At 41.4% G+C, this 14,698-nt stretch overlaps 2 protein-coding genes across 11 annotated transcripts in view; one reads left to right on the top strand and one right to left on the bottom strand.

Moving 5' to 3' along the window:
* sycp2l (synaptonemal complex protein 2-like) overlaps positions 1-3,232 on the bottom strand; it is a 24,299-nt gene extending 21,067 nt beyond the window's left edge. For 6 of the 7 annotated variants that reach the window (XM_012924514.4, XM_012924513.4, XM_012924519.4 and 3 more), the window contains exons 1-4: positions 3,105-3,232; positions 2,553-2,672; positions 1,462-1,575; positions 1,276-1,380 (exon numbers count right to left, since the gene is read on the bottom strand). In XM_012924514.4, the coding sequence (XP_012779968.1) occupies positions 1,276-1,380; positions 1,462-1,575; positions 2,553-2,672; positions 3,105-3,107 (342 nt within the window). In that variant the 5' untranslated portion in view covers positions 3,108-3,232. Of the gene's footprint in view, positions 1-1,275; positions 1,381-1,461; positions 1,576-2,552; positions 2,673-2,746; positions 3,075-3,104 lie in introns of those variants that run through there. The other variant, XM_012924517.3, reaches the window with a different exon arrangement.
* gcm2 (glial cells missing transcription factor 2) lies at positions 3,230-14,698 on the top strand. Of its 4 annotated transcripts, none has more exons than XM_012924522.3 (9): positions 3,230-3,362; positions 4,197-4,518; positions 8,853-8,916; positions 10,649-10,837; positions 10,927-11,039; positions 12,082-12,207; positions 12,295-12,551; positions 12,665-12,905; positions 13,132-14,698. In XM_012924522.3, exons 2-9 carry the CDS (start codon positions 4,426-4,428, stop codon positions 13,444-13,446), a joined length of 1,398 nt encoding a protein of 465 aa, XP_012779976.1. In that variant the 5' UTR covers positions 3,230-3,362; positions 4,197-4,425; the 3' UTR covers positions 13,447-14,698. The 4 variants fall into 4 exon arrangements, with proteins under 4 accessions (XP_012779976.1, XP_076744686.1, XP_004570789.1 ...); XM_076888571.1 differs by having other exon boundaries at positions 3,238-3,378; XM_004570732.3 differs by lacking the exons at positions 3,230-3,362; positions 4,197-4,518 and adding an exon at positions 8,506-8,635.

Raw genomic sequence — 14,698 nt, 5'->3', positions numbered from 1 at the left:
CATATGAAAGTTTAAACTGGACCCATGGAAACATGAAAGCATCCTGTTCCACAGCCTGATGAATGAATGCGATTGGTTGGACAGGTGTTCTTTGTGTGCGTTCTGCTTGTCCAGAGACTTGGCACGTGAACACATGGACAGTCCGTCTAAGCTGGGCTTCATTCAGCGGTATCGAACAGCGCTTTAAATTTACACAGATCCATTTGAAGGTTTTACAGCTCTAACGTATAACCTGTGAAATAATCAGCAGTACTGCATTTTACCACCAAATCACCAGAACCCATTTCTGTAATCCCAGGAGTTTGATTCTGTTCATCTGGACATTTTTAGTGGGACAAACGTTTCATCGTCAGGTGACTTCTTCAGTGTCAGCTGACTGCAGGTTTCCCCAACCTTAGACACAATCTGAAATCTGTGAGGTCAGTTTCTTCTTTCACCATCTTACAGTGCTGTAATCACAGCCATTCCCCAACTCTCTGTGAACTGTACTATGTCCAGAATCAGCCTTTTGGGATTTCCTTACCTGGATGATTGAGCATGCATCAAGACCTTTCTGCAACATTCTGCTACCTTTTACAACACTGTAGCATTTTATTCATGTTGTTTATAGATTTTTAATCACCAGTGGATAGAAATAATTTCCTGTGCAAGACAATGAGCTACATCAAGTCATATAAGCTGTTCCTTTCAGATTGATAGAATGCTACCAACACCACCTTTAATGTCAGCATGCAGGGTGTGAACACAGCGAGTTGATAACCAGCTTAACAGTTTATGGTGACTGCTAACATCAGGGTAAGTGGATTCAGATAAAAAACCCTGGGTATGTCTGTGAAGGTTCTCAGACATCCACGTCATCGTAGTCTAAGGAGCTTGGAAAGAAAAGCGTCTGGACTTCTTTAAGTTACTTGAAGACGTTTCACCTCTCATCCGAGAAGCTTCTTCAGTTCTAAGGTCAAATGGTGGAGAGTCCCAGAATTAAACCCAGTGGAAGTATCCCACTGGGTTACTCCTTCGTACCTCTTTGGGGGGGATACTTTGGGGTGAAACATCTTCAAGCAACTTAAAGAAGTCCAGACGCTTTTCTTTCCAAGCTCCTTAGACAACCCTGGGTATGTTAAACTCACTTTATAGAATAAGTCCCAGGTGAGATGTTTAGCATCTGTTACCATGGCGATTCAACAAGTAAAACAATATTGGCCTTATCGACACAGCTAGCTAACACATGGATGTGGCTCCACAGTTATAGCCCTCTGGGTAGAGAAATGTTCTCACCAGGAAGAAGTCAAAGAACTCCTCAGTGAGATTCAGCAGGGGGGTGGAGATTCTCTGAAGGTCAGAAGTCAGCCGTTCACAGACCGCTTCAAACCACATCAATGCCTAAAAGGCAAACAACAACATGAAGGTAATGTGACGCATGACATCTGACCCGATTTATTCTGACAAATTTAGACAGATTACTTTAGCAGTCAGTCCATGACCGATGAGCATCTGCAGGTCTTCTTTGTTCTCTGCCAGAATCCCCAAAGACTTCAAGACAAGCATAGCTCTGCTGAAACCAGAATCACGCAGCTCCTAACAACCAAGCAAGCAAACAGGTGTGTGGTAAGACTCAGTCATGCTCACATCACTCTGATGCTTTATTGATCCTGCAGTGGAAACGGACGTTACACAAACAGGAGCATAAAGAACACAAACCTACTACAAACCAAGTAAAACGTACCACAGAGGCACGCTGAGGCCTTTTAACGTCAGGCAGGCCAGACGTTTCACGTACAACAGCGTGACTCAAACACCTCCACATGGAATACTTTGTTTGACATGAAACTTTGATTATGAACATGTCGGGTCTTTATGGCTGCTTGGAACCTTCCAGAGCGCTTGCTTTAACATGGACAAAACTAAATGTAATCAGTGGACTTTCCACATCAGCTGGTATGAAATATGAACTTATCGTGCAGATTTTTAGTCCCAAACCCAGGCACTCTCAGAGGCATCAACACAAAAGCCCATTTCATTTAGCAGACAGACTGAGGAGCATGCTCAGTCTGACTTCATTCTGGCCAATGATTTTCAGCCAATCACAGAAAACATCCTGAGGTCATGTGACTTGTTAAAGGTAAATGACATCATTTACCTTTCTGTTCATCATTTAAACTTCATTGTTTTCTAAAAGCTGTAACAGGAGGATAAGATGATGCCTGAGCTCTACAGCATCTTTATGTTAACTTTGATCTAACCTGTCACCAGGTGAGAGGCAGGTGCACCTGAATGGCAATGTGGTGGTCAGCTTGGCCCAGACAGGACGTTTAATCTTCCGTCTGTAACAGCACCAACTGTTGCACCACCCTGACCTCAGGACAGGCACTGCATCAGGTGGTTTCTAATGGCACAGGTCAACAAACCAACACAGTGTGGGCAGACACTGCCCCTTGGTGGTGAAGGTTTTTGTTAAATGCATAAACTTTTAAAGCTTAAGTGAACATTTGTGGTGAACATGGAGAACTCCTGTCTGATAGTCATGCATAGAGAACAAACAGTTACCCCCTTACCTTGGTAACCAGCTGGTCCAGCCGGGTGAGGGTGCTGCTGGTCAGTCCTTCATAGTAGAGCAGAGAAGCCAGATGGGACGTGTCTCCATGGAGCATACAGTCCTCCACCTGAACCTCGAACTGAGCGACAGGGAGATGCAGGTGTGTAAAACCATCAGACATAAAGTGTGCTCCCTGCACCAGACCCCACTGACATTTACTCTGATTTAAGAATCAGACGTTTGTTTGCTCCCAGTTTAAATGCAAAAGGATCACTTCCGGTGACGGACAGCAGGGGGCAGTACAGGCTGGACTGTGTGGCACAGGGGTGGACAAAATAACAGAAACACCCGCAGAAGCTGCTGTTAAACACGTTTTTAAAGCTAAAAACGATTTTGAATCGATATAGAAGCGTTATTGATTCCTAGTATGTGATGTCATCACCCTGATCTATGACGCACTGCAGTTTTCGGAGTTTCATAAATCGAGCAGGGAAACAACCAAAGTTCATAAATATACTTCCAATCGATACTTGACTTAATGATCAGTGATCATATCAAACTGTGAGTTTACCATCGCGTCTCCTCGTCCTCCCTCAGCTTCTGATGTGACGGGGGCGCGCACAGCTGGAGGTCATTAACTCATCACAGAGAAAGTAGTTCCGACACGCGAAGGAATATCGGCTTCTTTTTTGTGTACTTTGAGATTCTCACAAAAAATTGTAAATAAAATTAATGAAAATCTTAAAAATCAACTTTCATTTAAAAAAAAACTGTTTTAATGAGAAACACCAAAAGTCTCTCTCACACACACACGGAGGCGGGCGCGCAGGTGAGCAGGTCATCAGGTGTGTCCTCTAATAGATGACTAATGAATTTGTTTGTTTTGGGAGAAACACTGACGTGTTTACACAACACACACGGACAGATTTTTTCAAAATCAGCTTATTTATTTAGAAGAAAAATAATTAATAAGAATAATAAACAGCTGTTGTTATTAATGTGGCTGTTGTTCAGAGCATTGATTGATTATTGGTGATCGTCACGAGGCTGCACACTTGTTTTTGTCTCGTTTGTATTTTTAGTTTGTTCATTTCCACATTGACCAAAAAAATTTTAACTTTGTTTTATCGTTCTTTTATTGAGTCTGTTTTATCCTTTTGTTTGGTGGCATGGTTTGGTCAGACCTCTGTCACAGAGAAAAACTCTCTAAATCAGATAGTGAGATGGTCCAGTCGTCTGATAGGTGAGCCACAGTCTTGTTTAGCCTCCCTGTACTCTAAGCAGGTACAGAGGATGGCTTTATCAATCCTTAATAATGGTTCCCATCCTCTAAGGGGTGAATTTCAGCTTCTTCCCTCAGGACGGAGGTTTCTATTTCCGAGATGCAGGACAAAGCGTTATAAAAATAGCTTTGTCCCCGTTGCTGTCACTGAATTAAATAAGAACTGTTTTTGATTCGAAATATTAAAGTATGTGTCACAGTGAGTTTTATATATTTACTAGGTATGTGTGTTTTTAAAGGGATGTCAAATGCTGTCATTTTTCTGTAAAGCAAATTTACCTTGCCTTTAGGTATAAATAAAGTTACCTTACCTTACCTTACCTAGTTTTTCTTCCTCTCTCACCTGTACACACCCCCTCCCGCTCCCTCTTCCCTCCGCAGGCTCGCGACTCTCTCACCTGTCCTCTCACTTCTACCTGAGTCCTCTACAGAGCTGCACGCGCTGTCCGGAGTCACGCGGATCATTTTGAATGTTTTATTTCACCTGCGGACTTCCGGTTTGAAAAGAGGTTTGAAAACTTTTAATTTGGCTCAGATTCTAATTCTTTGATTTCGAAAGAACCATCGGAGAGCCGAAGAGGACAGGGTCAGGCCCGCCAGCGGCAGGAGGATGTCCCGTGCCGAGGAGCGCGAGGAGGCGGACTGCGTGTGTTCCGTCGGGATGAAGTTAACGTGGGACATCAATGACCCCAAGCTGCCCCAGGTACCACGTGATCCCAGTCATCCTTTATTGATTTTAAATGTAATCAATAAAAAAAGATTGAGAGGAAATAAGAAGGAAGCTTAAATTAGGCAGACAATGAACGGAGTCTGGAGAAGCAGGGAGTCAGGGCCGGAGACGTTTGTTCATCAGTGATCACAGTTTGATCCGCTCCGAGCACAAACGCGGCAAGAAGAAACAAACAGAAAAAGCAAAACACGAAAATAAAATTAAAGTCAGATGTTTTTAATTTGCATAGAAATAATCCGAGTTTGTTTTAGAATTACAGGCCACCTCTGGAGAATTGTCGTCACATCTGGAGCTCAAATTAAATAAAAAAAAAAGTGTTTGAATTTAGTTAGATTTTTTGCTTTCGAGAAAATGAAACGAAAAAAAAAGAAATAAATAAAATAAAAATGTGAAAGAGCAGCAGGTCTGAGAGTGTGAGCGAACACACAGTGACAAACCCAAATATCCACGTTTAAAAATAAGCTTTTGAAAACTAAACAAATATCTGAAAAATAACTCGTTCATGCAGAATATTTACACACATATAAGTGTCACAATAAAAAGGAATTCGTTCATTAATAAGAGCGTACACACTGCTTATTATATTATAACATTATTTGAATTTATAAGTCTACAGAAATCAAAGTGAGCAACTCAATAAATGTTTCTTATTTTATTTATTTTGATTTTGTGAGATGGTCTAAAGAAAACGGTCCAGTGTGTGATTTACATGGAAGCTTTGACACATCCCAGCGCGAAACCACGTCCATTCCTGATGCACGTAATTATCGATAATTAACTAAAAATCTATAATGAATATATGATGCAGTAACTGACATTACAAACACTCAGTCGTGCATGAGGAATTAGAGGAGGGCAGAGGTCGAAGTTTAAAAGGGTTACAAAATTCAATTCAATTAAATTTTATTTATATAGCGCCAAATCACAACAAAAGTCGCCTCAAGGCGCTTCAAAATAAAAACACAATATTGAAATCAGCTGTTCTGCATCGAGAAAATGTTTGTTTGTAGTTTCTGGATTTTTCTGCTTTGTATGGAACACATGAACGTGTTTGATCAATAATCAAACCATCGACCTGTTTTTATTTACATTCACAGGTCGAGTCTTTGAAAGTTTGATTGGATTATTGATCAGTTATCGATAATCGGTCACTTTCACATCATTAAACACGTTCTCCAGTATCTTATTCTACAAAACTTTATTTAAACAAACTGTTCAGAGGATTTAATAAAAAATAAAGACATTTATTTGTAGTGTGTGTGTGTGTGTGTGTGTGAGAGAGAGAGAGAGCGGACTGAAAAACCCCACATTTAAGAACAAGCAGAACAAATTATATTTCAGTTCTTTTTAATGTAATGAATGTGAAAAATGTCCGTTGAATAAAATCATGTTTCTCCTGCAGGCGTTTTTTCAGACACGTTTTTATTTATTTATTTATTTTCATGACATGCGCAGATCCAAACAGACGAGCCTTCACAAACACGTTTTCATTAATTTGGTAATAATAATCAATAATTATTATTGATAATAAATAATATTTGTATTATTACTTCAGTTCAGTGGTTTGAATCAGGAGAATGTGTCACGCGTGAAAGTTTCACACATTCCCACAGACCGGTGCAGAGTCAGAGGTTTTGTGGAGGTTGTTTGAAGGTTACGTGAAGCCGCCGTGTGACCCGCGCTGACTCGGCTCTTTGACTCTGTTTTTCTGGAGGTTGTTTGAAGGTTATGTGAAGGTTCGTGTGACCCGTGCTGACTCGGCTCTCCGCTCTGTTGTTGCTCAAACAGAAAAAACTGGTTTGTATATTTTTGTTTCCAGTGAAACCAAACACACATCTCCCATCGCACACAGCTCCCACGCTGATCGATATCTGTGATCGATCCGGGACACAGCTTTTACACTCAGAGCTGATTTTTCAGATCGAATTCAAATGATGGCGCTGATGCAGGATAAATAGTGTGGTTCAGAGGCCGCTGAGGGCCACGGCCTGGACTAGACTTTATCTGGCTTCACAGCCTGACTCCCAGCCGACTGTCCACGCTCCGTGTCATGATCCTGGACGTGGACATGGGTAAGAATGTTTGCCGAATGGTTTCGGGTCACGTGGAAACGGGGTTTGGTTGTTTGTTAATTCACTGCCTGACAAGAAATTCAAAATTTGCTCCAGAAATATTTACGCCCAAATAATTTTAAGTAATGAGATTACATTTCACGAATCGGGTCAAATGATTTTTTTGTTTGTACGAATCAGAATCAAGAGTTTTATTGCCAAACGTTGAGCAGATTTGCAACATTAGGAAATTGTTGCGGTGCTTTGTGTGAGACATTAATAGATATAAATAGACATAAATAATCAGTAATTATTTCAATAAACAAACCGTTGACTAGTCATCTACATTTAACTCAAAGTGATTCAAAGAATCGCTTTTTGGAGAGCTGCGTGAAAATATGTGCAGAGGATTTTCCACGATCGCACTGAACCAGCCGTTTTTAATCTGGGCTCCTCCGCTTAAAGTGCCGTGGGCTGGTTCATGTACCGGGCTCTCGTCTCTGGTCTCCTGGGTTTGGCCCACTATGATCCTCTGATGTCTCTGACTGGACGTCCTAAGACTGGATTCTGGAGATATAAACCGGCCGCTGTTTCAAACTAAACACGAGTGCAACTCCGTGGAACGGGCCGTGGTGTGAAGTCGCTGCTACCTGAAGACTTTGTTGAAGAAACCCTCCCAGTGAGGACAATAATAAGCAGCAAGTTGGTGCTGGTCAGACTGGAGCTGGCTTCTGTCCTGTGATGCGAGGTCTACTCTATTAGCCGCGTAGGTACCGACGTGTTCCCACCACGGCGATGAGCCGAGACGTGTCTCCAGTGTAACGTGGAAATAAAACGAGTTTAAAATGTGCGGTTCCTTGTTTGAGTGAAATGATGTAACTGAATGTTTGTATGAATTTAAGGTCGTTTTCAGTGTTTTTTCTGTTTCCTGACTGTGAGTCTGGCGTTTTTCTTTGTTAAATATAAACTTTTCACACTTTACTGATAACGCTCACACATCTATTCACAGAATCAGACAAAGATTTACCAACATCAGTAAGCACGTGTGTTTTCTCGGGGCCACCGTACATTTCACACAGCGTTCAGGGCTGTATCCGATCAGGATGTGTTACATCATATTCTATAAGGATGTTATGTGTTTGTAGACTTTCTGCCCAGTTTGACCCATTTAGCAGAAGTCAGCCTGTTTAAGGCTCTGATATCTATTCTGTGTGACTTACAGCAGTTATGACATGGTCTGATTTTCTCACCCAATAAAGGAATATTTCATATATCAGTCTACTCTTCATTCTATCAGAAACAGTTATCACAGCTCGTACATTTTCTTTTTACACATATTTGTAAGCATTGAGCCAAATTTAGTAATGCCAACATATTAAACGAACAATATTTGTCTCTCATATATGATACATCTGTATATACACTGTCACAGATACTTGAGTGTCTTTGAGTGAAGATTTAAGGTGATAGGAAACATAAATGACTTCAACTTGAATCTTTACTGAAGCTCAGTGTTTGACACAGAGTTCACTCACATGTGCTGTACCAGTGTACCTGCACATGTGATGTGACAATAGAAGTGATTTGATTTGAGAGTTCAAACTCACTGCTGTAATAACTAATAATGATTAATATAATAACTATAATATTGGCCATATTATATTTACACTGACTTTAGTCTCATGAACAACATTAACTAATTGTTATTTACTAACTAATCTTATATGACTGTTCAGTACAGATATGAAGCCCAACAATCATGTTTTACAGTCCTGTGGTCTCAGCCTCAGATACTTATTAAATCACACAAAGCTCGTGTAGAAACAAACAAACAAATGAACAAAATATGTTCTCCTTCATTTCTGTCAACTACACGTTTCCAGCTATCATGGTTGCTAGGCAACCTGGGCAGCGCGATGGAGGCTAGACCGCCCATTTCACAAGCCTCGCACTTCCGGCCTTAGCGGTCTTTGAGTACGCGGCCCTTGAGGACCGTTGAGGCTGCGTACTTTTAGACCCTGAATTGGGGTACAGCCCAGGTCTGTTTCAGTGTGAGGGCATTGGTGCGTCACACCGTCATCAGCTGATCGATCACTGCAGTAATCTATTCCTGTGTAGCGGCCTTTGACTCATAATTTCGCCTTTATTTTCATTATTATATCATATTATATTATTATGTCAGCAACAATAAATACATAAAGCGCATTGAGTCAGAGCTTCAAAGTCTTACCCGTGTGTGTGTTCGTCTGTCTGCAGGACACGAAGCAGTTTGACCCGTTCCAGGAGTGGACAGACGGTTACGTTCGGTACATTTACAGCGGTGAGAAACTTTTTCGTGTTGCTAAGATTTTTTTAAATTTTTGTTTATTTAAATTCTGTCCAAACATAAAAGACATGATGTGAAGATTTATGAGCCTGTAGGTTGATTCCCACTCAGCTTTAATCATTTTTAAACTTTATTTGACCTTCTCAGTCATTTTCTTTTAGGGAGCATGATTACATGTCAAAATATATATGTACAAGTTATTATTGTGAAATTGTTTTAAAATGTCATAAACATGCTGCAGTGTTTGGGTAATTACTCAAAACATAATAAAAGGAGTTTGTTCAGTCAGCTGAGTTAAGTGCATGTCTGACCAGAGAAAGAAAGTCACGACTTACCATGGCAACAAGTAAATAAAAAGCATTTTAGTTCAGTTTAGTTAATTTTTTTACCAATATAGTCCCAAATTCATGAGTTTTATGTTGTAGAGTAGAGACCCACAGCAGGGTGTCCAACTGTCCTGCAGGTTTTAGATGTGTCCTTGATCCAACACAGCCGATTTAAATGGCTAGATGACCTCCTCAACATGTCTCGAAGTTCTCCAGAGGCCTAATCATGTGATTCAGGTGTGTTGACCCAGGGTGAGATCTGAAACCTGCCCTCGAGGCCTGGAGTTGGACACCGCATGCACTTTGGCGACAATGGGAAGGAAAAACTCCCTTTTAACAGGATGTTAAAAATGTGAGGATTTAACGGGGAGTCAATGAAGGGAAGCCAAAACAGGAGAAATCTGCTCTCTCTTTCTAGTCCCTGTCAGGACTCTTGCTGCAGCATTTTGGATTAGCTGAAGGCTTTTTAGGGAGTTTTTTGGACATCCTGATAATAATGAATTACAGTCATCCAGCCTGGAAGTAATAAATGCATGAACTAGTTTTTCAGCGTCACTCTGAGACAGGATATTTCTAACTTTAGAGATGTTGCACAAATGGAAGAACGCAGTCTTACATATTTGTTTAATATGTGCATTGAAGGACATGTCCTGGTCAAAAATGACTCCAAGGTTCCTCACAGTGTTACTGGAGGCCAAGGTAATGCCATCCAGAGTAAGAATCTGCTTAGATACCATATTTCTAAGATTTTGAGGGTCGAGTACAATAACCTCAGTTTTATCTGAATTAAGAAGCAGAAAGTTAGCGGCCATCCAGGTCTTTATGTCTTTAAGACATTCCTGCAGTTTAACTAATTGGTGTGTGTTATCTGGCTTCATGGACAGATAGAGCTGGGTGTCATCTGCATAGCAGTGTAAATGTATGCTATGTCTTCTAATGATGCTGCCTAAGGGAAGCATGTATAATGTAAACAGAATTGGTCCTAGCACTGAACCCTGTGGAACTCCATAATTAACCTCAGTGTGTGTGAAGAGGACTCTCTATTTACATGCACAAACTGGAGTCTATTAGATAGATATGATACAAACCACTGCAGTGCAGTACCTGTAACACCTACAGCATGTTCTAATCGCTCTAATAGGATATTATGGTCAACAGTATCGAACGCTGAACTGAGGTCTAGCAGGACAAGCACAGAGATGAGTCCACTGTCAGAGGCCATAAGAAGATCATTTGTAACCTTCACTAAAGCTGTTTCTGTCTTGATTGGCTGTGGCTAACCAATGAGATGTTGGAGTTGGTTGAATACATTTTAAAATATACACCATGAAATGATTTAATTAGGAAATATAATTGCTCAGTGGTCTAAAAGTCACTGTTTGGTGGATTTTGTTTTGCAGCTGAAGATAAGAATGCTCAGAGACATCTGTCTGGCTGGGCAATGAGAAACACCAACAACCACAACTGTCAGATCTTGAAGAAATCGTGTTTAGGTGTGGTGGTTTGTTCTCGAGGCTGCACACTGCCTGATGGATCCAGACTTCAGCTTCGACCTGCCATCTGTGACAAAGCCCGGCAGAAGCAGCAGAGTAAGAAGAGCCTGGACCAAAGACTTCTCAGGACTTCCTCACCTGTGTTCACGTTCACCTGACCAGTTTATTTTTCTTGTGTGTTTCAGAGAAGCTTTGTCCCAATTGTAATGCTGCTCTGGAGCTGCTCCCATGCCGTGGTCACAGTGGTTACCCTGTCACCAACTTCTGGAGAGTCGATGGAAAGGCCATCTTCTTCCAGGTTGATTAATAATAATGGATTGCATTTATATAACACTTTTCTAGGCACCCAAAGCGCTTACAATTCCACTATTCATTCACTCTCACATTCACACACTGGTGGAGGCAGCTACAGTTGTAGCCACAGCTGTCCTGGGGCAGACTGACAGAAGCGAGGCTGCCATATCGCACCATCGGCCCCTCTGACAATCACCAGTAGGTGAAGTGTCTTGCCCAGGGACACAACGACCAAGACTGTCCAAGCCGGGGCTCGAACCGGCAACCTTCCAATTGCAAGACAAACTGCCAACTCTTGAGCCACGATCGCCCCAATTTGATTATCAGCACAACTGGTTTTCTAGCTGTAACACTGTCAGTGAAAAAAAATTGTATTTAAAATATTTAAACATGAATAAATATTTAAATGATAGCTAATAAGAAATATTTGCTCATTTTGTGTTTGGTTTAAAACTAACTGCAACACATTTGAATAAAGCAGTTATCAAAGGGCATCATCGGGTCTTCGTCAACCCTCTGAACACTACAGCCTTTTCGTGTCTACAAGTTTTTTCAGATTCTCCAAAATCTTTTGTCAAATGATGAAACACTGATGATAGAATCACAACGTTAATTGTGTTTATCTGCATTTTCAGTGAGAGAAATGTTTAATGTTTTCTGGGATTTCCTTACCTGGATGATTGAGAAGGATAAAAATCAATCTTTGGATTAAGGCTCGGATCACGCTAACGCTAACAATGTTCGGTTTGAACTGTTGAATTATCTATAGTTGCTGGTCCATCAGGTGTTTATTGCACAACCTTTACTGCAACTTTATTGAAATGTATTGCTGCATCTTTAAAAAGATTTAAGTTTTGATGTGTTGATTTTGTTCTGTTTATCATGAAACAATGATTTCCATCATATTTTATTCGGTACAGTTTTAAACAGGTTTAAACTACAACTGTCAAAATTAGGGTACAAATCAAATTCAGTGTTTTTATTTATGTATCTATTTATCTAAATGACATTTTTGTGAATTTGATGTTACTATTATTGTCCTCCAGGCAAAAGGCGTTCATGATCATCCCAGACCAGAGTCCAAATCAGAGACTGAAGCCAGAAGGAGTTCAGTAAAGAGACGAGTCAACTCACCTCCATTCACACCAAAGAGACGACTCATTGAAACACAGGTTGCTACCAATAAGCCACAAACAATAACCACTGTTTGTTCACATCTCTGCTGTTTACTTACTGTTTCCCTGTAATTTTCCCTTTAGGCTCTTGGCCCTGCGCTCCTCTCCTGCGTTGAACCAACGGATAGGATTTCCTTCATTGAACCAAACTTCCCTCAGCACTACCCAGCATTCCAAAGCCCAGAAACCTACTACAACCCCCACAATGCACTGGGAGAGAGCACACCAACACTTCAGAAACCAGCCAATCCCAGGCTTTATATGAGCAGGCCCGGATATGACTTCCAAGGATACCTGACCTCACCTTCATATCCTGTGACCTCTGACCTTTGCGACCCTAGGTTAGCTTCAGATATTCCTCAAAACAGTTTCTGGTAGTGTAAAAATAATAAAATGCACCATAAATGACATGTAAAGTTTCACAGGTTTAAACCAGATTCTGGTTTCTGTGCAGAGTGGCCCCGGTCCTGGGTTCCTCGTCGTCCTCGTCTCCATCATCAGCTCCTCTCTCCTCCTCCTCTACCTCCTTTGACCCCCAGACAAAGACCCCTTCTGGATGGAAAGAACTGCTGAAGAACTCTGCCCCCTACAGTGACAACCACCATTACTACAGCACAGAGTACCCTTGCCGTTATGCCAGCAACAACCCGGGTTCACCAGCAGCACTGCAGACCATCATCACAACGACAACCAAGGTGAGTAACCCTCAAAACCTGAGGTTTGTCTCAACTTGTAGAGCCTGCAGGAGACATGCGTAAGAGTCAGGTATGAGATACGTGTTTTGTAGTTGGACTTGCACATGGTTGACCTTGTGTATTTCACTGTAAACTGAAAACAATTGGCTGACATAGAAGCTTGAATATCTGTTTCACCTGTAAATAATGTCGTTGTCACATTATCACCTCCTGTGTTCCTCCTCAGGTCTCCTATCAACCGTGTCCGAAGCCTCCTGCTGCCCTCCCTCCTTACCAGTCGTGTCCCAAACCCTCTGTCGGCCTGCCCTCTTACCAGCCCTGCACTCCCTCCAAACCTGCTGGCCTTCCTGGCTGCTCCTCCTTACTAGACGACCCCTCCTCATCCTCATACTCCACCGAGGTGAAGGTGACAGAGGATTCGGGTGGAGTCATCAAGTCTCTATCTTTCCAGCCTGAGCCTCTTCAGACCAAAACCGAACGGGCTGACGGCTACGACTACCGCTACTCGTACCCCAACACGTACCGCTACGACGACTACTGAGGGAGCAATACATCCATCACTGTTACCACTGCCGCAAACTTCCTATGGCTGCTAGTATCACTGGACCATTCAGGTACCAAGAGGATCAGTCTGAATCCAGGTTTTGGTCCCTGAGAGACTTTCTGGAAAAATTCACTTATCAAACGATGATCTTTTACACGTCAGACGTCAGAGAATCACCTCTGGAGACGTTCAGGGGAGGAACTCAGGCAAATGGGAATATTTGCAACCAGTATCCTGTTACTGGGCTGGTGTTTCTGGAGCTCACCCTTTAGGTGCTTCTCACAAAAGAAAAACAGCATAAATCATTAAAATACTGTGTATATTATTTATTATCTTTCAACTTTCTGATATTTCCTGAAACAGGCTGACACGCTGATTCGTGGTAATCTCCAAAATCTAGTCAAGACACAACAAACTGTACAGCATATTTGAGCAGAAGGTTTTATGTTTTCACCACAAAACACAAATTTGTATTTCGATGGATAGTCTTCATATCAACTTTGGCCAAAGTTTCAAATAACAGAGCCTAACAGTCTAAAGCTAAGCTCACTGCTCTGAACACTTGGTTTCCTGCTGGGTTTTTTACACTCTGTATCTGTAATTATCATTAAATATCATATGACATCACATTGATGTCACAGAGATAGTCATAGATTGTATAACCTATATAGATCCCATCTCATCTACGTAAGATATAGAGTCACAGAATTAAACTGGCAGTGAGCACAGGAAGTCATCATGTCAGAATGAGAACATTTGGCTCCATCAGCAGACTGAGATTCATTACTGAATAACCAGCACACACGTCGCACTGTTTGTTGGACTGGATTTCCTTTATTTCAAAACCCATTTAATCATGTTTCATATTTTTAAGAACATTTTATTAGTTTCACTGGAACAAATTTCTGTGAGCATCTGAAAACAGAGGGCTGCAACAAAGGGGCGATGTCAAAGATCAAAACTGAACTATAAGTGTCTCTGTGTGCCGAGGAAGACCCTGAGATGTGACTGAAAGCTGGATCCAAACATATATATATATCCATAAATAAAGTAGAACTAAAACGTCTGAAAAGACTTTCACGTGAGAGACTTTTAAACACTCTGCAATCAGAAATCATAATGACCTGTATGCACTTGGAGTATTTATTCTATCTGTTAAAGCCACTGCCTTTTCCTGAACCTGGAAGAACAAACAACGTTTGACTGAGGAGATCTGAACCTGTTGAAGTGACACATTAAAGCAGCTGAT

This window comes from Maylandia zebra, linkage group LG9 (genome assembly GCF_041146795.1).
Source record: "Maylandia zebra isolate NMK-2024a linkage group LG9, Mzebra_GT3a, whole genome shotgun sequence".
Taxonomy (NCBI): Eukaryota; Metazoa; Chordata; class Actinopteri; order Cichliformes; family Cichlidae; genus Maylandia; species Maylandia zebra.
The sequence above is the reverse complement of the archived record's forward strand: the minus strand, read 5'-3'. Positions and strand labels throughout refer to the sequence as shown.

What these genes read in the sequence shown, in the direction of transcription:
- gcm2 (XM_012924522.3), top strand. Translation starts at nt 4,426, where the DNA reads ATGTCCCGTGCCGAGGAGCGCGAGGAGGCGGACTGCGTGTGTTCCGTC. An exon ending in ATGACCCCAAGCTGCCCCAG is followed by an intron (nt 4,519 to 8,852) that starts GTACCACGTGAT and finishes GTCTGTCTGCAG; the next exon opens with GACACGAAGCAGTTTGACCC. An exon ending in GACGACTCATTGAAACACAG is followed by an intron (nt 12,208 to 12,294) that starts GTTGCTACCAAT and finishes TTTTCCCTTTAG; the next exon opens with GCTCTTGGCCCTGCGCTCCT.